The sequence below is a fragment of the Myotis lucifugus genome, unplaced genomic scaffold (assembly GCF_000147115.1).
Source record: "Myotis lucifugus unplaced genomic scaffold, Myoluc2.0 scaffold_841, whole genome shotgun sequence".
Classification (NCBI taxonomy): domain Eukaryota; kingdom Metazoa; phylum Chordata; class Mammalia; order Chiroptera; family Vespertilionidae; genus Myotis; species Myotis lucifugus.
In genome coordinates this window covers 46,687-73,865 of record NW_005871889.1, presented here as the reverse complement: position 1 = coordinate 73,865, position 27,179 = coordinate 46,687, and the positions used below count along the sequence as shown (strand labels likewise).

The following is a 27,179-nucleotide window of genomic DNA, read 5'->3' as shown; positions in this document are numbered from 1 at the left end:
GGAGTGGGGGCCCCCCCCATTCCTACCACACAAGTAGCATCGAAGTGCCCACCCCACCCTAAATTACCCAAGGGGAGTGGTGAGCTACACGGCGAAGCCACTCTTTCATTTCAAAGCAGAATTATAAGGGAGTGGGGTTGTCGCGCTCGTCATCCCAAAGCAAGGCAGGTCAGAGGGTTGAGGCTCTGTACCCTGTCACGCACAGAGCAGGGCCCATCAGGGGGTTGGGGCTCTGTACCCTGTCACACACAGAGCAGGGTCGATCAGGGGGTTGGGGAGCTCCCCCCTGTCACTCACAGAGTAGGGCCGATAGGAGAGTTGGGGCACCGCCCCTTGTCACACACAGAGCAGGGCTGATCAGGGGGTTGGGGCGCCTTCCCCTGTCACGAACAGAGCAGGGCGGATAGGGAGGTTGTGGCCCCGCCCCCTGTCACACACAGAGCCGCAGGGTGATCAGGGGGTTTGGGTGCTGCCCCCTGTCACGCTGATCCCGGTGCTGGGAGGCCTCGCGGCTCCGCTGATCCCGGTGCTGGGAGGCATATTACACTTTTACTATATAGAATAGAGGCCTGGTGCACGTGTGGGGGCCGGCCGGTTTGCCCTGAAGGGTGTACTGGATCAGGGTGGGGGTCCCCACTGGGGTGCCTGGCCAGCCTGGGTGAGGGGATGATGGCTGTTTGCAGCTGGTCACACACCCTTAAGGGTGGGGGGTCCCCACTGGGTGCCTGGCCAGTCTCAGTGAGGGGCTGAGGGCTGTTTTCAGGCTGGCGGGTCACTGAAGCTCCCAACCGCTCCTTTTTTTCTTTTTTCTTTTTTTATTCTGGGCCAGCTTTAGCTCTGGCTCCAGCTCTGAGGCTTCTGCTGCTGAAAGCAGGTATCTGGTTTTTTTGGGTTCTATAATCAATACACTGTATCAACTCCAGCTCTGAGATCCCGGCTGGCTGAAAGCATGTTTCTGGGGTTTCGTTTAGCTTCTATATTTGTTCGATGTTTCAAACTGCAAGCTCAGAGGCCGGCAAGGCAGGCGGAGAACGTTGGAGTCCTCCGTCACTGAAGCGAGCAAGCCTCATGTTCGCTTTAAGCTGCCTGGCTGCCGGCCGCCATCTTGGCTGGCAGTTAATTTGCATATCACCCTGATTAGCCAATGGGAAGGGTAGTGGTCGTACGCTAATTACCATGTTTCTCTTTTATTAGATAGGATTTTTTTAAATTGTTTTTTTTTACAGAGAAGAAGGGAAAAGGATAGAGAGGTAGAAACATCCATGATAGAGAAACATCGATCAACTGCCTCCTGCACACTCCATACTGGGGATGTGCCCACAACCAATATAGATGCCCTTGACTGGAATCGAACCTGGGGTCCTTCAGTCCACAGGCTCATGCTCTATCCATTGAGTCAAACCAGTTAGGGCCCATCCCCCAAATTCTTATTCATCCTGCAGAGCCCCACCTCCAGAGAGTCTGCTTCTCCAAAATGGAGGCCACCATCCTGAGAGACCCTTCACCCACTCTCCTGGATCCTCACATGCCCCCTAAATCCTTCCTCTCTGTTTTCTTAGTTTCTCCAACTTCTCCTGGAATCCCAACTATTGTCCATGAAACTTCCTGTGCATGGCACTGGGTCAGGACCCCTGTGTCTGCCCCAAATTCTTCCTTGCTGTCAGGTCCTGCAGACCCCTGATGAGGTGGTCAAAAGATCCCCCTCTATGGCTCCTGCTGTCCACCCAGGGACCCCCAAACACCATCCCTGCCACAAGCTCCCCTGGCCTTTTTACCCTCCCCTCCCCGCACCTGCTCACAATTCCCCACCCTCCCAGACTATTTCTCTGTGCATGGACCCTGTCAATTTCCTTCCTCCTCACTCTTTTGGGGAAGCATGGGTCTTGGTTAGAAAGTTTGTAAGGAGGATATTGGAGAAAAGGGATGTGTGCTGAGGGCAGCCCACCCTGTTTATCTGAATTATGACTTAGGGGGGTGCTGAAGGTGGTGCCCCTAATTATTCCTTGACCTTTCCAAACAAGTCTGTGCTCCTGCAGACCCCCGGGTGTTTACTGGAATCTTTATGCTTAATCTTTGGTGCCCTTGCTTAATGGACATCGCAAACACATGTGTCCTTCCAAGATTACTTACCTTACTGATTGTATCTAAAAGATAAACTTTATCTCAAAGTGCTGTGACAATAAAATCCTGAAGAGGCAGGTGATTGAGACTGTCTGGTTCCTTTAGCCAGGCAGTCCCTTAGCCCTCTCTTTCACTGCAAACATTGTGTCAGAGTAATCATTCATCCGACGCTCAGGGTCTGCTGGTCAGCCCAGGCAAGGTGGTGCCCCATGTGAGGACCAAGGATGCAAGGAGACATGGTGGAAACATGGAAAAAGAAGAGGAATGAAATGAAAGTAACTGCACAGTTAGTCATTGGAGCTCACTGGGAATATCCAATTCCAGGGTATGTTTTTCAGCTAAGGTTTCACAATGGGACAGAAGTTGTCCATAAAACAACAATATATAACAGTGCTTAAACAGTTGTGAAAGGTGAATGGTGCCTCGGTTACCAAGAAACAATTAAAGGGTCATTTTTTTAATTAAATCTTTATTGTTCAGATTACATTTGTTCCTCTTTTTTTTCCCCCCCATAATTCCCCTCCTCCCAGTTCCCGCCCCACCCTCCACCCTCACTCCCCACCCACTGTCCTCATCCAAAGGTGCACGATTATTGTCCAGTCTCTTCCCGCATCTCCCATTCCCCTTTCCCCCCCAAAGAATAGTCAGTCCATTCCCTTTCTATGTCCCTGATTCATTATAATCACCAGTTCATTCTGTACATCAGATTATTTATTCACTTGATTCTTAGATTCACTTGTTGATAGATGCATGTTTGTTGTTCACAATTTGTATCTTTACCTTTTTCTTCTTCCTCTTCTTAAAGGATACCTTTCAGCATTTCGTATAATACTGGTTTAGTGGTGATGAACTCCTTTAGCTTTTCCTTATCTGTGAAGCTCTTTATCTGACCTTCAATTCTGAATGATAGCTTTGCTGGATAAAGTAATCTTGGTGGTAGGTTCTTGGTATTCATCACTTTGAATATTTCTTGCCATTCCCTTCTGGCCTGCAAAGTTTCTGTTGAGAAATCAGCTGAGCCGAAACCGGTTTGGCTCAGTGGATAGAGCGTTGGCCTGCGGACTGAAGGGTCCCGGGTTCGATTCCGGTCGAGGGCATGTACCTGGGTTGCGGGCACATCCCCAGTGGGAGATGTGCAGGAGGCAGCTGATCGATGTTTCTCTCTCATCGATGTTTCTAACTATCTATCTCTCTCCCTTCCTCTCTGTAAAAAATCAATAAAATATATTTTTAAAAAAAAAGAGAGAGAAATCAGCTGACAGTCGTATGGGTATTCCCTTGTAGGTAATTGAGTCTCTTTCTCTTGCTGCTTTTAAGATTCTCTCTTTGTCTTTTGCTCTTGGCATTTTAATTATGATGTGTCTTGGTGTGGTCCTCTTTGGATTCCTTTTGTTTGGGGTTCTCTTTGCTTATTGGACCTGTAAGTCCATTTCTTTCACCAGGTGGGGGAAGTTTTCTGCCATTATTTCTTCAAATAGGTTTTCAATATCTTGCTCTCTCTCATCTTCTGGCACCCCTATAATTCTGATATTAGTGCGCTTGAAGCTGTCCCAGAGGCTCCTTACACTATCTTCGTATTTTCGGATTCTTTTTTCATTTTGCTTTTCCGGTTGGGTGTTTTTTGCTTCTTCATATTTCAAATCTTTGACTTGATTCTTGCGCTCCTCTGGTCCGCTATTGGGTATAATATTCTTTATTTCAGTCCGTGTATGCTTAATTTCTAGTTGTTTCTTTATCATAGCATTGAGGGTCTCATTAGTTTTCGTGAGGCTCTCCTCAAGTTTATTGCAAGCCCTCAAAATTGCATTTTTTAGCTCTATATCCTCCATTTCTGTCATGTTTTTTTGTCTCCGCATTTTTTATGCCTTCTTGGTGCGACCCCTTGTGGTCTTTGTACACAGTCTTGTTCTAGTTAAGCCTTGATTGTTGTAGTTAATACTAGAGGGATTTGACCACCAGGCAGACTGGCTGTGAGAATCAGCTGTGGGAAAACTTCTGTCCTCTGGGGAGGTGCTAATCTAGCCTTTGCCTGAGGCATTCAGGCAAATGGCTCTGCGCAGGGCTTGGGCGGGTCGGGCTCAACAGGGTGGGCGGAAGGAGCAGTTATGGCTGCTCTCAGTCCCGTTCCCAGAGGCTCTGCTTCTCAGAACCCCGGCAACCGCTGCAAACCTCGGAGAGAAAGCTGCCCTCACGTTCCAACTGATGCTAGACAATCCCGCTTCTCCCGTTTGAGTCTGAGTCCCTAGAGACTCGCCTGGATCTGGAGCTCAGAGTCTGAGACTCCCTCCTGATTGAAAACGACAACCGCGCCCTTAGCCACCAGCCCGCTTTGCGCGCGCACCTCCGCACCTTTAAATTTTCCACACTGCGCCTCCTCTGAGCCTCGGAATGCTGTTCTCTTTCCTTCTAGTTGAAGAGTCTCTCCTCAGCCAGCCTTCCTGTGGTTCTGGGTGATGTCTATTCCGTCTTTTAGTTGTATTTTTGAAGTGGTTGTTTGCGGCAGCAGTCGCCGGTGTTTACCTATGCCGCCATCTTGGTGGTCTCTCCAATTAAAGGGTCTTTTGCAGACTGTCATAACTTATAATCCTGGGTTCCCTGATGCTGGAACATTAGACCTTGATCTCTAGGAACAAGAATGTAGGAATTTAAAGAGAAATCAGGCCCAGGGAAAACAAGTGCCTTTGTCATCTGTAATTATGTGGACCCTGTAGGAGCTGCACTGTGCCCACTTCATATTGAGGATCAAAAGCCTACAGAAAGCCAGGAGGATTTACCACCCCCTCCTCCTGAAGTAAAGCCTGTAGAGCCTGTAACACCTAAGGCGCTCTAACCTCTGATCCTCCGCCCCCGGTGTGGGAAGACTCACCAACTAGATCCTCGGTTATGGGATCAGTTGTCAGGAAAACTATGCTACAAGGAGAGTTTTTGGCTGCCCAGTTATGCAAAATCAGCAAGGTAATTGGATGCATGAACCGCTCCCCTTTAATACCTTTAAAGAAATAAGGAGCACTAACCGGTTTGGCTCAATGGATAGAGTGTCAGCTTGCGGACTCAAGGGTCCCAGGTTCGACTCCGGTCAAGGGCATGTATCTTGGTTGTGGGCACATCCCCAGTAGGGAGTGTGCAGGAGGCAGCTGATCAATGTTTCTCTCTCATCCATGTTTCTAACTCTCTATCCCTCTCCCTTCTTCTCTGTTAAAAATCAATAAAATATATTGAAAAAGAAAGAAATAAGGAAAAGTGTTAGAGAACATGGGGCTAACAGTCCGTTTACAAAAGGACTCCTTAAATCCTGGTCTGAAAATGACCATAGGATGCCATGGGACTAACAGATTTTGGCTGAAAGGACTTTAGATGCCAGTCAATATCTATTATGGAGATGAGGATCTGTGAACAGCAGGCTGACCCAAACAATCTAGTGGGCGCTCATCACCTGACAGCCCCAATGCTGCGGGGGCGGAGACGATAGGTTAATGTACAACAGCAATTGAATCTGTACCCTCAAGTATTGACCCAAGCCTCTCTGTGCACAGTGGCCTGGAGTGTATTCCTGAAGGAGGAATTCAGCAAGGCTCCTTTGTCAATGGACCCCAGGAATCTTATGTTGACCTTGTAAATCGCCTTATCCAATCCATTCAGCCGCAGATCAGTCATAGTGAGGCTGCAGATATTCTCTGGTTGCAACTGGCATATGAGATCACCAACGTTGATTGTCAAAGGCTATGCCGCCCATCAGGGGAAAGGCCACCCGGTGGGGGAATTTGTCAGACCTTGTCAGCTAGTAGGAACCGAAACCCACTGACTCAAATGTAAGCCATGGCTCTCCAGGCAGGGAATTAGGGCAAAACAGATTCCAAATGCTATCAGCGTGGGAAATGGGACATTTTACAAAGGATTGCAAATCTCAAATAGCAACCTCCTCTTCTGAGAATATTCAGCCCCCATCTACTTGTCCCCATTGCCATAAGGGGCGGCATTGGGCCAACCAATGCAAAACAAAATTTGACAAACAGGGCAATTCTTCTCCACCACTGCAGGGAAACGCCCAGTGGGGCCAGTCCCGGCCCCACAACAAACCGGGGCACGGATGGCCTTCCTAGGGCAGAGGGGAAATCACTATCTACTCCCTCTGAGCAGCTACCACTGGAAGGGCAGGACTGGACTTACTCCAACAGAATTGATTCTAAAGGAAGGGGCTGACCCTAAAAGGGTCCCTATGGGGACGTGGGGGCCACTGCCACTGGGCATGGTAGGCATTGTTTTGGGGTGCTCCAGCCTTAACTCAAAAGGAGTCACTGCAATACCAGAGTCCTTGATAGTGATGACCAGGGAGAAGTCCAGGTGCTCATGCCATGCAAGGGGTTGCATATTTCCCCCTCACAAACTAAGATCCTGTGACTACCATATTGGCTCCAGAATGCTCTAGGGAAGGAGAGAAATCTAGGGGGTGGGGGGAGTTGGCAGTACTTGAGAGCGAGGGCTTTACTGGAATCAGTCCCAAGACAACAGCCCCTCCTCACGATAGAAATCCAAGGGAAAAGATTCACCGGATTCATAGCTCCTGGGGCGGATTGCACTACACTTAGTCGTCTCGTTTAGCCCTCGTCATGGCCCACGGTGAAGCAAGGTCAGAGGACAGTGGGAACAGGAGAAGTTTCCCAGACATTACAAAGTTCTCGGCGCCTATGCTGTAAAGATCCAGGTGGGCAAATTGGCTACATGCAGCCCCTAATCTTACAGATTCCAGTCAATCTGTGGGGACGTGGCCTCCTATTGCAATGGGGGTTAACGCTACAGACGCCTCTTTAGGAGTGGCCACTGTGGTTGTACCTCCCCTACCCTTGACTTGGTTAAGCCAAACCCCTATTTGGGTACAGCAGGGGCCCCTAAAGGGAGAAAAGTTACAACAAGCCCATCTAGTAGTAAAAGAACAATTGGATTTAGGACACATAGACCCTTCCAACAGCCCCTGGAATTCTCCTATTTTCATAATCCCCCACAAAATAGCAAATAGCGGCTCATACAGGATTCAAGGGCCTTTAATGCCGATATTCAACCCATGGGTTCTCTCCCACCTGGACGTCCATCTCTGGCCATGATCCCACAAGACAGGCCCATTATTATCATAGATTTAAAGGATGGCTTCTGTACCATTCCTCTAGCTCTCCAATATGGGGAGAAATTTGCATTTACTCCCCACTTAATTAACAATGAGGAGCTGCCCAGAGATATCATTGGAAAGTCTTCCACAGGGAATGCGGACCAGCCCAACTCTGTGCCAGAACCATTTGTGCGAACCAGACCAGTTTCCTGCTGGAAAGATTACTCATCACATGGATGACACTCCTCACAGCCCCTGAGAAGGACCCAAATGTACTCTTTGGTGCAAAAGGAAACTGCCTTGAGAGGCCTTTTAGTAGCCCCTGAGAAGGTGCAGATGACAAAACCGTGGAAATATCTAGGCTATATCTTCACTGAAAGAACCATCAGACCCCAAAAGATTACCTTTGACCACAGGGAAATAAAAAGCCTAAATAACTTTCAAAGATTACTAGGAGATAGAAATTGCATATGACCAGCACTAGGTATTCCCACAGTGAACTTATAAAACCTGTTTAACATTCTAAAAGGGGATCCAGCCTTAAATTCCCCCGGACAGCCTGCCCCAGAAGGGATAAAAGAACTCCGCTTGGTGGAGGATGCGCTCCACACACGATATTTGAATAGAATCTCTCTCCAGCATTCTCTTCAACTAAAATTATTCCCCACCAGGCCCTCACCTACAGGACTTACAGGACCACTGGTACCTGAGCTGGGGTGTAGTGAATGGTTCTTTTGCTCTCATACTCCCTCCAAAACCTGATCCCCTTCTCTAGCATTGACTTGCTCTTTAATTCTCAATGGGAGGCAGCGCTGTACAAAACTAACAGCACAAGATCCAGATATCACTCGCCTTCCATTAACTAAAACTCAATGTGAGGCACTATCGACCCCCATTGATTGGCCAATTCTCTAGCTGATTTGCTGGGACAGGTGGAGCATTCTCTCCTGCAGATAAGACATTACATTTTTTGCCCCACACCAAGTTACTATGCCCCACTTAGACTGTACATATCCCTATCCCAGGAGCACTTACTGAGCTCACAGATGGCTCAGGAAAAGCTGGTAAAGTAGCCATCCATTGGCCACCTAATGGTGCCATTCAGCCATTCAACAGAAGAAGAGGCAGGGGAGGGGGTTACTTCGACTCAGCCAAAGGAAATTGGAGCTCTAATCCTGGCACTAGAAACATTTCCCTGGCAACCCCTGAACATTGGTAGAGATTCTGCTTATTCCGTTTATATCTTACAAAACCTAGAAACTTCTCTCATCAAGCCTACATTAGATCCACCCCTGCTAGCACAGTTCCTTCACCTCCAGGCCCTTCCAGATGGTCGGTTACATTCTCTCTTTATGTCTCATATCAGGTCCCACAGTCCCCTTCCTGGACGCTGGTACAAGGCAATGATCAAGCAGACCGCCTGGTGATGACCGCTGCTTCACTAGAAGCCCGTCAGTCTCATCAACTGTTCCACCAAGATTGGAGGCAACTACAGAAAGAATTTCACCTGACCCAGGGAGTAGCTCAGCAAGTTATTTACAATTCCTGATTGTCACATGACAGGTCCTCACCCTCCTCCACGGGAGTTCATCCCTGAGGCCTGCGGGCCAATGACCTTTGGCAAACAGATGTCACTTACATTACCTTTTGGGAAACTCCCCTGTGTACATGCAAATACAGACACTTTTTTCTGGTTTGATCAGTGCCCATGCTCTTCCTGGCGAATCCACGCCCTATGTGATTAAACATCTGCTACTTACATTTGCCTTTTTAGGAATTCCAACCGAGATAAAAACTGAAAATTGGCCTGCTTATAGCAGCCATGGCTTCGCCACCTTTTGCAGAACTGGATCCATGCAGCATAACACGGGAATCCCTTATAATCCACAAGGGCAGGCCATCGTTGAACATGCCCATGCTACCCTGAAGGGTACGCTAGTAAAACAAGAAAAGGGAATATGGGACTCAAGGAACCTGCTAAACTACTATGTGAAGCACTCTTTACCCTTAATTTATTGAATCTGAATAATACTTTTCCATCCTCTGTAGAACGACACTTTACCTCATTAACACCATCTCAGAAACCCCAAGTCTTATGGCGAGATCTGAACACTGATAACTGGATGAAACCCAGGGAAGTATTACTAACCTGGGGGAGAGGATATGCTTGTGGTTCTACCCGATTCCAGCTCACAGAATTATACCCGATCATGGCATGGCACGGGGCCAATCCTCTTCCAGAAATGAAGAATTGGGGCCTGGGGACACGGCAGCCCCGAAATATTCGCCTTCCCCAGACCCAGACAGCCCCTGGAATAACTTGGGGAATGATGAAGAAGCTGACAGCAGAGGCTGAGCCACTCTTGGAGCGTCCTCACACTCCACCCACGCCAGATAGCCTCTTTCTTGCTATGACTTCTCTGATTCATCTCAACTCTTGTGCAGTATGGATTGGTATTCTCATCTGGCTTTGGGCACCAGCATCAGCCACCATGTAGTGGGCCCACATTATAGCCCTCCCTCACCTGGGGGGACGCCCTTTCCCTGACTCTAACAGTGTGACCTCCTTTCTAGGAGGCATGGACTTACCACCTGTAGGCATCTTGAAAATGGGATGCATTGGACCCCAGGGCCCCCTAACACTATCTTCCACTCTAACCTGTTACCCCTTGTGTCACTACTTCCTCTACAGCCCAATATTGTTTAAAGGCTCTAATCAGATCTGGCTACACACTATCCCCATGGGAGGACAAGCAAGGGCCCAGTATCTCTTCCTCTCAGCAGGAAGTCTAGCCAAGGGCAAGCATACCTGTGCTCAGCTCCGCCCCTGCCTCCATGTCAGCAAAATGAGAAGCGGGATCCCTCCCAGAGGCCTTCCATTGGGAAGTCTGCCGAGGGGAATGGGCTCATGATTACCTGGGAGACCATCCAATTCTAAACTGGGACCCACATGGCCACCTGCATACTATTTTAGCCCATCGTGGCCCTTTGTGGGGTCAGCTAGGACCCTCCCTCCCCTGCATGGACAAAAAGAGGATTTGGTTTCCCTCACCCTCAAGTACAAGAGTTTCCGGTTCAGGAAACTTTATGGAGATTAGGACGTGTTTTCCATCCACTGAACTTATGGGACTATCAACACAAATCCAATAATTATACTATGACCTTTTCACAATATCATTCGGATAGTAGCTTGATGTGTACCACTCATCCTTAAGTATTTCTCATGGGCCCCAGCTTACAAATTACTTATAATAATTCATTTCTAATACAAGTAGGAGAAGGGGCCTACTATATATCCCAGATTACCAATCAAAATGTCACCTCCCCCAGTCTGGTTTGGCTCAGTGGATAGAGCATTGGCCTGCAGACTGAAGGGTCCTGGATTCAATTCCGGTCAAGGGCATATGCCCAGGTTGCAGGCTCGATCCCCAATAGGGGGCATGCAGGAGGCAGCCAATCAATGATTCTCTCTCATCATTGATGTTTCTATCTCTCCCTCTCCTTTCCTCTCTGAAATTAATAAAAATATTTTAAAGAAAAAAATGTCACCCCATTGAACATAAACACCATTATAACATTGAGGAGACAGGCTGAGGTCTTAAGACGTGTTAACCTCACAAGGGAGTGGCAAGGAATTGAAATTTCAGAAAGAGCATTCAGTCATTTGAGGCCTAAAAGATTTGGGGGCTGCTCATTACAGTCATCTTCTTGGCTGTTGTTAGTCTTACTACTGCCAGTGTAACCTAGCCATGGCGGCCCTTTCTGAGTCTGTGCAGACTGCCATGTTTTTAGACGGTGTGGCCAGGAAGGCAACTGAGGGATTTATGTGCAACAGCACATAGATCCAAAGTTTTGGTGAGGTTACAGGCTTTAGAAGCAGCCATAGAATATTTGGGGGAAAGACAGGATGCCTTAGCGTACAGACAAATGCTTCATTGCGATTGGGAACATAAGCACATATGTGTCACCCCCTTAAAATAAAACACTAGTCACCATCAGTGGGTTGACATTAAGAAGCGTTTGTGGGGAGTATTTCATGACAATCTTACTGAAGAAGTGACTGCTCTACAAAAACAAATGAAAGACTCTGTACTTGCTATTTTTTTTAAATATATTTTTTATTGATTTCAGAGAGGAAGGGAGAGGGAGAGATAGAAACATCAATGATGAGAGAGAACCATTGATAGGCTGCCTCCTGCATGCCCCCCACAGGGGATCAAGCCCGCAACACAGGCATGGGCCCTTGACTGGACTCGAACCCAGGACCCTTCAGTCCACAGGCCAACACTCTATCCACTGAGCCAAACCAGCTGGGGCTGTACTTGCTCTTAATGAGCCCATACAGCAGACTACTGCTTGGAATGCAGGAAGGGAGCATTTACACTGGATAGACCCCACCACAGAGTTTCCTGGAATCAATTGGCACCTGATTGGACTAACTATTGCTATCATTGTAGTTCTTCTTTTTTAAAAATTTTATTTTATTGTTTAAAGTATTCCAAATAGTAGTACATATGTCTCCTTTTTTGTCCACCATTTGACCTTCCCTCTGACACCCCTACCCCACTCATCCAGGCACAGTGATCCCAACTGTCCCAACTGTATTTTCTTGTCTGTTTTCTTTCATCCTTCACCGCCCTTCCTCTGGTTCACCCCTGGCCATGCTGGACGCGGTTCACTTTATCTCTCTCTTTCACAGCAATCCTGTGTCAGAGTAATCATTCATCTGTTGCTCAGGGTCTGCTGGTCAGCCCTGGCTCACTCTGACATTCTAGGGTAGGATTTCTCGACCTCTGCACTGTTGACATTTGAGCTGGAGTGGCCTCCCTGGTGGGGGCTGCCCTGAATGGGTAGGAGGTCATGGTATCCCTGGCCTCCACCCACCAGGTGCCAGACCCTCCTGCTCCCAGGTGTGACAGGAACTGCCTTCAGATATTATCAAGTGTCCCCTGGGAGTCAGAATCATATGCTGTGAGAACCTCTGCTGGAGAGGGCCAGGCTGGGCGCCCCTCCCCCTTCTGTGTCCCCAGCCTGCAGGAGGGCTCAGTGGGAGCCCCCGAGGCCCCTTTGCTATGACTGAGTCATGTCACTCCCCACCAACCTCATGTAGCTAATGAGGAAACAGGTCCAGAGAAGTCTCTGCACTTGCTCAGGGCTCTCAGCTGCTCAGGCGATTGGACCCTTGACTTCAGCATGTTCCCATGATTTCCAGGAAGCAAACCCTTCCACGGGGCCATATGACCTCATCACTTCGCCACCTCCCCTCCTCCACTCCCACTCCCAGCTGGGGCTACCAGAATGTTCCCAAACAGTGTGGCCGCCCCAAAGCCCAACAAGATGAATTTGACCTGTTGAATCTCTCCCCGCAAACCCCAAAACAATGGCCCAATTAGAAACTTTTCTCCTTCCTGAAAATGCCCACTTCCCCTCCTGGCTGTGGCCAACTGAGCCAGGGGTTGAGAAGTCAGGACTCATGTCCTGCAGGTCTGGAGGGGTTCCAAGTCCCACATGAATCTGGCTGTAACCAGCGGCTGCTGTGTGTTCCTGGCCTGAGGCTTGGCCTCTCTGAGCTCTGATTTCTTCATGTGGAATAAAAGGGAGGCGGGTCCAGGTGTGGGGAGTCAGGACCCTGAGATTCTAGTTCACAGTGTTTTCTCAGCTCACATTTCCTGCCCAACCACTGTGTGCCAGGCCCCAGGCTGGGGCAGTGGGAACCAGGCTGATGTGAGCTTTGCTTTTTAGGGGTTCATCCAGTCTGATGGGGGAGGCAGCTGGGAACCAGTCAAACACCACATTAAAGTACAGCAGAGCTGAGAGATCATCAAAAGGAACCTGAGACAGTCGGGGAGGGGAGGGGAGGGGAGGGGAGGGTTGTGGGGAAAACATACACCAATGAATGAAGGAGGAGGGACAGTTGGTCACAGAAGAAGACAAGGGCCCTCTGACAGAGGGAACAGCCAATACAAAGGCCCTGGGGCAAGAAGGTGCTGGCCAGAAGAGCATTGAGGAGGGCTGGAGTGTGCCCAGCAGAAGGAAAGGACATCAAAGGTGCACTAGAGGCCTTGCAGAGGAAGGAGAAGGAGGAGGGGCAAGAGGGTGATGGATGAGGAAGGGGTGAAGGGTAAAGGGTGAGGCAAAGTGGGAGACAAAGAAAAAGGGGGGAGTAGGGAGGAGGAGGAAGAGGAGATAAAAATGGAGGAAGGCCTGCCCCAGCCAGTTTGGGTAGAGTGTAGGCCCATGAACTGAAAGGTCCCAGATTCAATTCCAGTCAAGGGCACATGCCCAGATTGAGTGCTCAATCCCCAGAGGAAGCCTTGCAGGAGGCAGCTGATCAATGATTCTCTCTCATCATTGATGTTTCCATCTCTCTCTCCCTCTTCCTTCCTCTCTGAAGTCAATAAAAAAATATATATATTTTTTAAATGTCCTCCAAATTCCTACAAAAATTCGCACCTTTTACAGGTCCCGGAGGCTGTGCTTGCACCTTGTCAATCACAGCCTCTGGGACAATGAGCATCTCCCCCAACCATCAACTCCCAGACACTGCATGGTGGTGCCTGGGCCATGAATTGTCTGTGGGTGAACCGCCCACCCTCTCGCCTGCAGACGTTCCAGCAAAGTGTGCAGAGTGTCCTGCCCCGAAGGAAGTCCCACCGGGCACCATTACCTCATGTGCAAGGGCCCACTTCACTGATGTGGGGAAGGACAGGGACAGGTGTCAGGCTCCCACCTCAGGACACTGTGGGGCGGGCGGGTAGCCCTGGGGGAGCACTTGAAGGTCTGTTATTGTGCCTCCCACACGCAGGCAGCTTTATGTTGTGACTCAGCAGCCAGGGACAGACTGAGAAAGCATTTGCTGAGGACAATACAGGCTGGTACACTCCTAGGATCATGGCCAAGGTATCGAAGATGGTGGTGATGGGGAAAAAGAGACATTTGGGAGCTAGCAATCTGAATCTAGTCACTGCCCCTTTAATTGTCTGGTCCTGCAAGACCTGTTTACTCCCATTTTAGGGAGGTCATAAACCTTTCCCAGAAATGTTATCAGTGAAGTTATCAGTGCTGGTGCCAGGCCAGGCTTTCGGTTGAGGTCTCAAAGCCCCAGCACACAGGGCTCTTTAAGAACTTGCATAGGGGACCAGAAAACCCCATATTTGGGAGACAAAGGACTGAAAAAGGTATAAAAAGGACAACTTCCTCCATGTTTTTTGCTGAGGATTTGAAAGGCATTTTTCTCTGAGCCCACCAGTGTACAATAAAGTGTAACTCCACCTCTCTAAGCATTGCTTGGTTTTCTCCGGTTTTCTGTAACTGTGGCAGGTCGTTAAACTGGAATTGGGACGTCCCACGGAAGGACCTATACGGAGGGCTGGACGCCGCGGTACTCCTGGTCCTGACCCGCGGCCACGACGGTGGCCGGGGTCCCTGGTTCGTGCGGCTGTAGGCTGCACTGGGTTTGTCTGTCTGGTATTTGTTTGTCTTGGTATTTGTTGTCAAAAAGTTGTCTGCTTCTGTGTATACCCTGCTGCAATGTTTTTTGAAAAATTTTCAGGACTTCAAGGAGCAAGCTGCAGGTTCCGGGCAACCTTAGGTTGCATTTGGCTGATTTATTTTGTCTTTGTTCTTTGTTGTCTTTGTCTTTGTCAAATGGGATAGGGTCAGTCATCTTTGTCGACCCCCTATCAGTCAGGCCCACTCCGGGTGAGTGGAAGGGGAGCTTGATCACCTCCCGGGAAGCTATAGAGCTCCCTCAGGAATTAGGAATTTGTTAGGAATTGGGTGGATTGTTTAAACTCTGAGTGAATGTCTGGTGAAAGTGTGTGAGTGTGGAGGGAGGGGCCCTGCCCTCTCCTCTCCTTTATGTGGCTCCACGACTTCAGTTACGGAGTCCGAGTGGGCCCCAACCTGCGGTTCCGCGATTCGTCATATGGCATAACGGTGACTCACCCCCATGTGGAGGTGACCAGGCCCGGGGTTTATATGGGTGCACCTTAGCTACGACGAATCTAAGCTCCCAAGGGACGCGGCCAGGCGGGCATCTGAGTGAGGATCTGTGAAAACAGGTCACCCCCTCCCTTGTCTGTCTCTCACCACCGATCATCATGGGGTCGGGACAAAGTTTGTTTGTGTGGGACTGGCCAAATTACTACAGAGAAGGGAGACTGGATACAGCTCCAGCCTGGGCTGGTCTATTAAGAAAGTGTAAATCATTACTGGTCTGTATGAAGTAAAAACTACTTTGATTTATTCTGCTTTCTGTTGGTATGCTTGGCTGAACGTTTGGGCTGGCCCCTTGGCAGTCTGCAAATAGTCTCTCGGCAGCTGCGAGAATTATTTTTGTCAGAGTCTTTTGCTCACTGTTAAGGAGAATCAGCTCACTTAGTTAATAAAGATTTCTGTATATCAGCTGCTCTTACCTAGGTTGTAATTTACTGTATTAAACTGAAGTTCTGTAACTAAACTGTAATTTACTGTATTAAACTAGGGTAGATTTAAAGGTTATAATGTTAACGCATTTGATTTACAGCGATTCTGTGAATGGGAGTGGCCCACTTTCCAGGAGGGGTGGCTGGATGCAGGGTCTTTTGATCTGACCACTGCCTGCCAGGTCCATTATGTCATACACGGCCGCCCAGGGCATCCTAATCAAATTCCTTATATTCAAGTTTAGGTTGACATATTGTCCAAGAAACCCCGGTAAATGAGGGCTTGCCTCCCGAGGGAAAAATTGGGACAGAGACAGACAATTCTTTTGGCCGGGCCCCAGAAGGGAAAGGCTCCCCCGGTTCTTCAGGGAGAGCAGGAAGAACCCATTAGCCGGCCACCCCCTATGGTCCCCAGGCGCCAGATCCGGGTAAGCCCCAGCCTCAAGCCCAGGCCATGCCACCAGCTCTTGACCTGGAGCCCCTGCCTCCCCCGATGCCAATTGTCTTCCCTCTGGACCCACAGACGGGAGGGGTTTTGTCGTCCTTCAACCCCTTCAGTCCATCCCATACTAGACAGGGTCAGTGTATGGGGGGGCGGGGGGGGCGGGGGGCGGCGAGAACCTGCAGGACCTTGCGACATCCGCCAGTCCTGCAGTTCCTATGTTGCCACTACGGCAGGCCGGCCCTCTATAGATCTGGGGCCAGACAAGCAGCCCTCTGGGGAAGCAAGGCAGATCGAGACGCTATTCCCAGCTCCAGACCAGATTGGGGAGTGAATGAACAAAGAAGGGGGGCTGGATGCCTGAGCTGCCTGCAGTGGCCCTGAAAAAAGAAGCAGCAGCAGCAGCGAAAAAATAGAGAACAGCAGAAATTTACCTGACACTAGAGCTGCCTTGCTGCTGCTGCCTAGTGAGAAATGAGTGTTTTACAACAAGCAATACAAGACTTAGGCCTTTGGCTTGCAGGCTACAGCAGTTAAGCCAGAAGCCAGTGACTGGTACTAGCCTTCCTACAGCCCCAGGAATAGAGCAGCAAGCCTGAGATCTATGAAAGCTGCAGATAGAGTTAGTAAAAGCTCCCTGCTTGCAAATGTACTGAAAGGGTTTAGTACTTGTTGCTGCTGAAAGAGGAGGGGCTGATATCCCCTTCCAGTACACTCCCTTCAAAGAGGCCTGGTCACTGTTCTGCCATAAAGGGGACTGGTGGGAAGACAAGGAAAGCAGGACCCTGTAACTAATAAACAGAGTTAAGAAAAGGGCACTCTCCCTGGACCTGGGAGCCATCAGGACTTTGAAATTCTCCAAGAGAGGAGAAGTCTGACTCAGAGACTAGCCGAAACCTCGTTGGGTTAGGAGGACCGGAGGCTGCATATTGAACTTATAGACTGCAATTTGCTAGGCAGAGGTCCAAGCCCAGTTGTATAGGGATTAAGCTACCTATGTACAGCAAAACAACTTTCTCCTGTGCCAGAATACATTTTAAGGAAATTGGACAAACTGTATTTGTGGCTAGAAAGAAGAACTGGCCTATGTGTAAACTGTCCTGGAAAAAGGCTATGTGGAATGAACCCAAAAAGTAAAGGGTATCTAGCTGCCGAGAGGGCAGTTGCCCAGGTGGGCAAAGTAGAATACCCATTAAATTTTGGTCTCTATTGAGAGACAGTTGACAGTTAGCAACCTGTATACTGTCTTACAGGCCTGTGTGACCATGCCCATGTCAGGGGTGGCACAAAACCTCAACTGTAGGAAACTGGGGAAGGCCTGTCTAGAACAGAGGGGTTAATAAAGTGGTGAATACTAGCCCTCTGTTACAGGAATTACAGACCCTGTGAGGTCCTGTGACATATAAGACCCTGTAGGGAAATAAAGCTCCTTTAGTCCATTCTGAAAGAACAAATAAAAGACAGATTAAAGGCTGTGTTTCCCTCCAGGCAACCCAACTGGAACCCCTATAGTGACAGGGGAAAGGAGGCTCTCGATCGGTATCGCCAGACTCTATTAGGGGGCATCCGAGCTGCTGCTTGGAGACCCACAAACCTCTCTAAGGTGACAGAGACAGTCCAGGGGCCTAGCCCTGATGCCCTGGAAAGTTGGAGGGCTGTCAATGTTGCATTTGTTTCCCAGTCGGCCCCAAATATTAGGAAAAAATGACAAAAGTTAGAAGGCTTTGAGGAGAAATCAATCTCTAAGTTGGTTGAGGTGGCCCAGAAGGTTTTTGATAATCAGGAGGACCCGACAGCAGGTTTAAACACCTGGATGGCCAAGGTCCTCCTGGCCCTAAACGAGGAAAATGGCCCAAGGGGCCAGAGAGACAACAAGGGCAAAGAAAAGCCTCGTGGAAGAAAAGGAGTCCAACCCAGGCTGGGAAAAATCAATGTGCATTTTGCAGAAAGGAAGGACATTGGAAAAGGGAGTGCCCTGAATGTGCGGGGGAACCGACTCCCTCCCATGCTGGTGGAGGAGGTGGATGGGGTTGTCGGGGCTCAGCTGGCCCCCAGGAGCCCAGAATGACCCTGACAGTGGGGGGGCCAAAAGGTGGACTTCCTTGTGGAACTCATAGCACTCACTCAGGCCCTCTGGTAGAGAAAGGGAAAAAGAGTAAACATTTCAGCTTCCTGAAAACAGCTGCCTTGAACCCTGCCACACTCCTCCCTGACGAGAAGGCAGAGGCCTCTCTGCCTGACTGCGAGGAGACACTGACTACCCTCACTTCCCTCCGTGAGACCCTTGTGGACCAGCCCTGCATAATCCGGATGAGACCCTCTACATGGACGACGGGAGCAGCTTCGTAGAGGAAGGTACCCGGTAGCGGGGGGCACATGAGGAGGAGCCAGGGGAGATCTAAGAAGCCCTGGTAAGCTCCCCAGCACTGGCCCTGCCAGACCTACCCAGGGACTACAGGGATATGTCTCCTCACACTGCCCTTACAGGAGGACACGGGAGCCACCTTAAAGAAGTCTCCTGACCTCAGGAGGAAAGGAAAAAGCTCCTGAGATACTTAACCACCTGGCAGCCATATAGGGGCCAAGGAATTGGCTAAAAGACCAGTAGGGCCCCTAGAAGCTCCCATAGCCCTGCCAGCACGAAGGCTCCCAGAGAAGCCTACTCATCTGCCAGAGGAGCAGAGGCTAGCTGAAAAACTAAGGGCCCAGGAAGGAGAGGCTGGATGGCTAATTCTGCCAGATGGGAGGCCTATAATGCCAGAAGCCCTGGGGCAGACCATCGCTTCCCAGACCCACCAGAGCACCCACCTGGGGGAATGAAGCTATCAGAACTACTGGGAAGAGAATTTTACATCCCAGGGCTCCAGAAAATATCTCTCAAGAGTTGGCTAGAAGGTGCCAAGTGTGTGCCCGGGTGAATCAAGGGCCCCCTGTTGTGGCTGTGCCGGGACAGCGATTCCGAGGTCAGAACCCCGGAGAACACTGGGAAGTGGACTTCACCGAGATACCAGGAGGACAAAGAGGGTATAAATACTTGCTGGTTTTCATTGATACCTTCTCTGGCTGGCCTGAGGCATACCCAACCAAGGCAGAGACAGCACAGGTAGTAGTTAGAAAACTCCTCACTGAAATTGTCCCCCGGTTTAGCCTGCCACTATACATGGGGTCCGACGATGGCCTGGCGTTTATCGCCAAAGTTACAATCCAGAGTTAAGGCCCTAAGAGTTACTTGAAAATTGCATTGTGTTTATAGACCACAGAGTTCTGGACAGGTAGAGAGGATAAATTGGATCTTAAAGGAAACATTAACTAAGTTAAAATTAGAGACTGGCGATAACTGGGTAAGTCTCCTTCCTTTTGCCCTCCTCAGAGCTAGGTGCACCCCGTATATAAAAGGACTCACCCCTTTTGAAATTATGTTTGGTAGGCCGCCACCTCTTCTTCCCCGCCTAAGGGAGGAAGAAATTGCCCGGCTGTCTACCCGAAATTTGCTTAAGTCCTTACAGGCTTTGCAGAGCAGCGCCACGTCAGCACGACGGGTGGTGAGAGCTGTACAGGAGGAGGACGTGCTGAGATCCAGTCCAACGCAGCCTGCCTTCTCTCCGGTGACCTCGTCTGGGTGAAACGTCACGACCCTGGCAGCCTAGAACCTAGATGGGATGGACCCTACCAGGTGGTGCTGAGCACTCCAACCGCCATCAAAGTCGCAGGAAAGAAGCACTAGAAATTGTAACCCCGTCCTCCTCATGCCTCTCACCTGGTGAACTGACCAATGGGAAGGAGAAAGACATGGGAACTAAGACTCTATGTCAGTGGCCGAGACCCTGGCCAATTCTTCACCATCAAATGCCGGACTCTTCCCCGGCGGCTTGACCCCTACATTGCCAAATGCCTCCTCAATTTCATATCGTAGAGGAGGGCCCTGAATCAAAGATTTGATTCAGACATAAGACCAGTAGGGAATGTGCTAGGGTGAGGGACTGCTGCATGGAAGGGTTACAGAATGTGCTAAGGGGAGGAAATAAGACATGAGAAATTGAATGTGCTCGGAGGGAGGGGGATGTAGGAGGAAGAATTGTGTTGCCAGGATATGAAGAAGGATTGTGTATGTGCTGGGAGGAGGGACTGACGTATGGAGGGGGGTTGCAGGGTTAGGAACCATGGAAGAAAAATTGCTAGATTGTCTTAGACCAGTTAGGTGTGACTCTGTTTACCCCCCCTTTGTGCTTATGAACTTTCTGTGAACTTCTAAGGTAACACTGTTTTGCTATAAAAATCATAATGCACCCTTGGTCTCTGCCACATGCCGCGAGGCTTCCCAGAGGGGGAAGGTACGGGCTGTGGTCAGCTGACCAGCTTAATAAAAGGCTTTCAAATTTAAATTCTGGGTCAGTGGTCTATCTCGTTGAGCCAACCCATAACAGGTTTCTCCCCGGCTGCCACCACTGCAAGCAAGCAGCTGCTTTGCCCACATATGTAAGTTTCTCCTCTTAAAGCTCTTGTGAATTTGAATACGGCTACATGTCTGTTCTTCAGGACTGACCCATCCCATGACTGGGCTCACAGTGGATATCTGCATTCCTTACCAGGAGCTGGGGGCAGAGTGGAGTATCTTTTTATTTTTTTAAATATATTTTATTGATTTTTTTACAGAGAGGAAGGGAGAGGGATAGAGAGTTAGAAACATCGATGAGGGAGAAACATCAAACAGCTGCCTCCTGCACACTCCCTACTGGGGATGTGCCCACAACCAAGGTACATGCCCTTGACCGGAATCGAACCTGGGACCCTGGAGTCTGCAGGCTGATGCTCTATCCACTGAGCCAAACCCGTTAGGGAAGACTGCAGTATCTTGGTTTTCATTCTTGGAGTGAATGTGGCCCCAATAAGGTCCCTCAAAAATAGGGGTGTGTTTGGCCTGTAGCATTCTAATGCGGACGAAAGGGGCCACATGCTAACCTGACAAGCTCAGGAGAGGCCTGCATGGCAGTTCTGCAGACTCGGAGACCTAAAGTAACCACAAAGGATGGCCTGAAATTAAACTTTAACTAAAAGCAGTTATGGTGGGCAGTTATGCCCTAGGCCAGTATCTTCACTGACAAGATCAACTTTGATCCTTACTGAGCCCATTTGCCTTTTTTGCCTCTAAGATAACATACCCTTCAGGAGGCAGCTGGTCGATGTTTCTCTCTCATCGATGTTTCTAACTCTCTATCTCTCTCCCTTCCTCTCAAATGTTCTGGACGCCAGGACAGATACTACAAATTACTTCATTATCATGTTAATTGATCCTGCACCCACCTAAGTACGTGTCCATCATTTTACTTTTTATCCTATCACAGAGGTTCCCCCGCTTCGCTTAATCCCACCTCCTTAAATCTGTCACCAATGAATTTCATGTATAAATACGGATGTAACCCTGCCATTCTCCGGAGCACTATCTCAATTCATTGAGGTTCTGCTTCCCGGCATATGTCGACAGTTTGGCTCAAATAAACTCACAAAAATTCTTGACAGGTTTCAATGGTTTTTTACGTTAACACTAACCTCCCTAGGAATTTGTGGTTCCCCCTCTATAGATTTCTAGGGTCCAACTGTTACCGATTCAAAGTTCATGCGCCCAATGCTTCAAAAAAGGCCAATATTCAAAACAACAGAGCTTGGAGTAAGAAAAGGTTTACTGATCAAGAAGGCACCGCTGCCCTGACCAGTTTGGCTCAGTGGATAGAGCGTCGGCCTGCGGACTGAGGGGTCCCGGGTTCGATTCCGGTCAAGAGCACGTACCTTGGTTGCGGGCACATCCCCAGTGGGAGGTGTGCAGGAGGCAGCTGATCTATGTTTCTCTCTCATCCATGTTTCAAACTTTCTATCCCTCTCCCTTCTTCTCTGTAAAAAAAATCAATAAAATATATATATTTTTTTAAAAGGCGCCAGCTGGGGAAGAATGGGGTCTTAAAGCTCCCACAAAACCATCTCAGGAGAGCCCAGGATTCAGGCTTATTTCGTGTCAAGGGAAGGGAGAACAGGCCAGAGGTGTTGACACCTGGGCTCCCACAGGGACCCAAGGAAGGGCACAGAACTCTCTGATTCTCTTTGTCACCCAGTTCTCCAGTGACCTCTGCTGGTCTCATTAGGTCTTGAGGCTCCCACAATTCTTTGCCAAAAGTTCAAGCTTTGAGCAGAATTTCTCTAATAATTAGCATACCTAGAGCATGACCTGAAGGCCATGGGAGAAATGCAGGCTAGAAATAAGATAGAATCAGAGAGAGCTTTTCCTTCTGTTACACCACCTGCCCAGGGAGGCCCCCTCACTGGGCAAAGCCTCCCTGCAGAATAACATAATCCCACCGAGAAGGGAGTAGAGCCTTAAGCTCCCTGAGCACAGGCAGGCGCTGCCAGAGGGCAGGGTGTGTGGGAACATTGCTCATTTCTCTGCCTCCTGCAGGTGAGAGTAAAGCCATTGCCCCACCGATTTCATAGCTGCACAAACCGCACCTGCATACTTTCCCTGCCTTTTGTGGGAAGCTGGCTGCTATGTCAATAAGCTAGGTTGTAGCCCTAGCTGGTTTGGTGCTGGGCATAGAGCATTGTACTGCGGACTGGAGGCTCCCAGGTTTGATTCCAGTCAAGGGCACATGGCCATGTTGTGGGCTCGATCCCTAGTAGTGGCTGTGCAGGAGGCAGCCAATCAGTGATTCTCATTCATCATTGATGTTTCTTTCTTTTAAAAAAAATATATTTTATTGATTTTTTACAGAGAGGAAGGGAGAGGAATAGAGAGTTAGAAACATCCATGAGAGAGAAACATAGATCAGCTGCCTCCTGCACACCTCCTACTGGGGATGTGCCCGCAACCCAGGTACATGCCCTTGACCAGAATCAAACCTGGGACCCTTCAGTACACAGGCTGACGCTCTACCCACTGAGCCAAACTGGTCAGGGCCATCACTGATGTTTCTATCTCTCTTTCCCTCTCCCTTCCTCTCTGAAATCAATAAAAATATATTTAGAAATGTAAGCTGGGTGGGAGTGTATTATCACAAACATTCCCTGAGTCTGGGCAGCCCTGTTGGCTGGGTTGTTGTTTCTGTGGAGGGGAGCAGAGTGGACCGCCCCAAATACGCCTTTGGAGATACTGACTGTTTAAGCTGTTCCTTTCAAGAAACAAAAGCCTCAGGAAGAGCCCCGTCCTTCTCCCTAACTGCCTGAAAGGATCTAGAAGAGGACCTGCTCCAGGAGGGGAGCTCAGCACAGGCATCTGTAGTTTAATAGGAACTGGGTGGGAAGGACGGAGAGGACACTAGCAAGGCCCTCTGATCACAGTCCTATTGTTCAAGTTGGCGCAGCAAACATCTGTTTTCCAAGTCCATGGAAATTGCCTTCCTCCCCTTTCAAGTCCCAAACCACAACTCCCCCTCTGTAGCTCTGGGTGGCACCTGTGCCTCAAATGCCCAGTCAGCCCTGGGGGTTCTCATGGAACAATATAAATATGTAATAAAGCTGTCACCTGTAATAATATGTCGTGTGCAATAAAGCTGGCTGTTTGCCACTGTTAACCCTTCAGGTGTTAATTTGATTATTAGTCTAGCCAGAAGAATTTAGAACGGTGGAAGGAAAATGTGTTTTTCATCCCCAGACTGTGCTTTGCTCTTCCTGGTACTAAGGGGTCCAATGGCATGGGAGCATCATCAACCTCCTCATCAAAGGTCACAACACCCGCCTCTTCACTCTCATCACTTCCCCTGAGATTCTACCCCTTCGCTGCCAATCAGACTTTGTCTCAAGTGCTTGGACCTTAAACTGAGAGAAACCCAGAAGAAAGGTGGCATAACCGATTTCTAGGGAAAACCCACAACTTCCTGTTTGCAGGGCCAGGACTAGTGCGAGGTGAGCAAGGCACTTGCCTTGTGTGCAACATTTAGGGGGGCCCGAAAATGTTAGTTATCATCACCCCCGTTTTACAGCTCCATGGAAACTGAGGCAGAGGGGACATTGCTTGCCCAGAGTCCCACAGGGAGGCAGGGCTGTTCACACACAGCCTTGGCCTCTGACCCGCAGTGCTGGTCCCGAGTTGGCCCTAAATTTGAAGGCTAGCACAGCGCAGCTCAAACAAGTCCTCTCACCCAGGGCTGTGTCCTTGCACCTGGGCTTCTGGTCTGGGAGAGAGGCTCCTGCTCATGGGATGCACAAGCTCCTTGGTGGCTCTTCAGCAAGACCATCCCATCCTGGTCCTGTGGCTGGTGAGTGGCTTTAAGCGGTGGAGGCAGAAGGATAGTCCTCCTCCGACACCCTCCATGGCCTCTAGGGTCCCCTCTGAGACAGCAGCAGGGATGCTATGGGAGCTCCTGCTGGGTCACTACGGAGAGTGACACCAAAGCCAGCCTCTTGGGAGAGACCCTGGCCCTCCCCACTCCCAGGCCACCACTCACCTCTCAGCCTCAGTTTCCCCAGCTGGGGACTGGACCAATGATGCTCTGCCTCTCAGGTCACAGTCCACAGGAACAAGAGGCTGGCATGCCCTAGGCTTCCTGTCACTGCAGCTGTCACCTTCAGGAACACAGGAGAAGGGCAGGGACTTACGATGGGGTGTCCTCTCCCACAGGAGCTCATGGGACAGCACCCAGCCCAGAAGGGTCAAGCTCATAATTATCATTCTGGGAAATGAAAGTGAAAGCTAAACTGTCCTCTTCCTGCAGATGCACAGTCTTGGAACTTTTCATTGGTCAGCATAGATCCCATGGTAATAAGGGGGCAGTTCCAACACGTAGAAAGTTCTAGCTTTCTTTCCGGACTCCCAACCAGGCTCCTGTGCATCCCTCTGGATGGCACCCACTTTTTACTGCCACCCCCCTGTGCTCATGGATGAGTACCCCAAGAAGATGGGGGACCGCAAGCTGCCAGTGCGGGAGGGGATTGTGGGGATCCTGCTGGTAGTGGTGGTAGGTCTGTCTGTGGCAGTAGGCGTTTTGGCTGCCAAGGCCAATAGCCCAGCTTGCAAGGATGGCCTCCGGGCTGAGCAGGAGTGTCGAAACAACACCCACCTCCTGGAGCACGAGCTGACCCAGGCCCAGGAAGTCTTGCGGGGGACTGAGGCCCAAGCTGCCACTTGCAACCAGACTGTGGTAAGTCACTGCCCCTCCTAGAGAGGGCCCTGTGCTTGGGGGACTCCAAGGGTCTGGGTGCTTGGGGACCCCCAGGGTCTAGGTGGAGATCCAGATAGACCTTGAAACTGCCCCTAGGTCCCTGAATGGGGAGCCTGAATTTCCCCACCAGGGTTTTGGGGAGCTCTAAACTCCCTCTGGGGTGCCAGTGTGGGACCCCAGAGCACCCAATAAGGGGCCTCAGTATTCCCAGTAGGATGTGGATGAATCTGCAAACTCCAGGACATTGGTCTAGGGCAGCTGGGAACTCCCCCTGAGCACAGTCTTAGAGAAGCAGAAATCCCCTCTGGGGGTTCGGATGGGGACCCCATCGGACTCTGAAGAAGGCAGGGGCTTTTTTTTAAAATTGATTTTAGAGAGAGAGGAAGGGAGAGAGCAAGAGGAACATTGATTGTTGTTCCATTTATTGATTTATTCTTTAGTTGATTCTCATTATGTGCCCTGACCAGGGATTGAACCCACAACCTTTGCATATTGGGATCACGATCTAACTGAGCTACATGGCTAGGGCAAGGCAGGGGCTCTTGATACTTCCACTGGATCCCTAAGAGGCAGCATTTTAACTGGGTCTTGATGTGGGGGTCCTTGAAAGTCCCACTGGACATCTAAATTGGGTTCAGAAATCTCACAGTGTTCTGGGTTTCAGGTTACATCTAACTCTTCTTGGACAATAGCCCAGGGGATCTGGACATTTCTCCTAGGCTTTGGGCCAAGAGAGCCTTCAAATTCCTAGGGAGGGGGGACTTGAAACTCCCATTTAGAGGATCACACTCTGGAGAGTGGGAGGCTGTGGCCATTCTTCAGGGTGGAGACAGGTTCAGAGAGGGTTGGCAGGAATCCTGAAAAGGGTTTGGGCCTGAGCCCCTCTGACTCCAGGGCCTGGAGACAGGGTCAGGGCCCACGGACAGCAGTCAACCAAACCAAGGACAAGAACCCCAGTTTGCAACACCCTTACTCTTCCCGGCATCCCAGGAGACCCTGAAGATTTCCCTGAAAGAGGAGAAGGCTGCGGGCCACAAGCAACAGGAGCTGGTGCAGAAGCTTCAAGGTGAGAAAAACACAGGTCCCGGTTGCAGTCATGGCGTTTGCAGGAGCCGGTCAGGTATTGAAGAGGAGGGAGGGGGAGGGCCTCAGGATTGGGGTCGAGGGAGCGAGAGGGACAGGACCAAACCCAGTGGAAGTAAGAAGGGAGGAAGGGGCGGGCATGCCAGACTTCCAAGGTGCACTGGCTCAATGAAGGTGGGCTAGAAGCGGGGTCCTGTCCCGGGGTTGGGCCTTTTGAGGGGCGTGGCTACGGTGCCCACACACTCTCTGTCCCTCCTTAGAGGAGATCAAGACATTGAATCAGTCGCTGCAGGAGAAATCCGCGGAGCTGCAGGACAAATCCGCAGAGCTGGAGAAACTAAGGTCAGGACACCCACCCACCCCAGGCCACTCCCCTGCCCAGTGACCTGGTTGTTAGGTTAGGTGGCTCAGGAGGCGGCGAAGGAAATAAAGAGAGTTGATCAGAAAAGGGAGGAAGGAAGGAAAGTTTATTCTGCGTCCCCAGGAGACTCACATACCCCCAAGGACAGGGCACGTGGATTCACGCCAACAGGGAGGGGGCGCTTTTTTTATACTGCGGTTGGGTGAGGGGCGGGGACATGAGCTGAGGTATTCAGCTGAGGAAGTTTCAGCTGCAGGGGGTCATCAAGGTATTCAGGAAGGAGTCAGTATCTGTGTCTGGCATGCTGATCTGTTAGAAATGCCTGGGGAGTCCATTATCTCGTCACATGTCTGCATGTATCCGATCCTGGGCTCTCTCCGACCTAACACTGGTGGGGAAGAAGAGATTTTGAGGGGCTTCCAGCCCAGCACCAGTGCAGCCAGACCTGGCAGCCTCCTGAGTTGTCCCAATCTCCACCTCAGAAAAGAGAATCAGGACTTGG

General features: G+C 50.0%; 1 protein-coding gene across 5 annotated transcripts in view; it reads left to right on the top strand.

Moving 5' to 3' along the window:
• The window catches only part of BST2 (bone marrow stromal cell antigen 2), a 120,608-nt gene that overhangs the window by 75,217 nt on the left and 18,212 nt on the right, over positions 1 to 27,179 (top strand). For 4 of the 5 annotated variants that reach the window (XM_023747333.1, XM_023747334.1, XM_023747331.1 and 1 more), the window contains one exon: positions 26,224 to 26,299. In XM_023747333.1, coding sequence (XP_023603101.1) covers positions 26,224 to 26,299 — 76 coding nt within the window. Of the gene's footprint in view, positions 1 to 24,841; positions 25,213 to 26,223; positions 26,300 to 27,179 lie in introns of those variants that run through there. The other variant, XM_023747332.1, reaches the window with a different exon arrangement.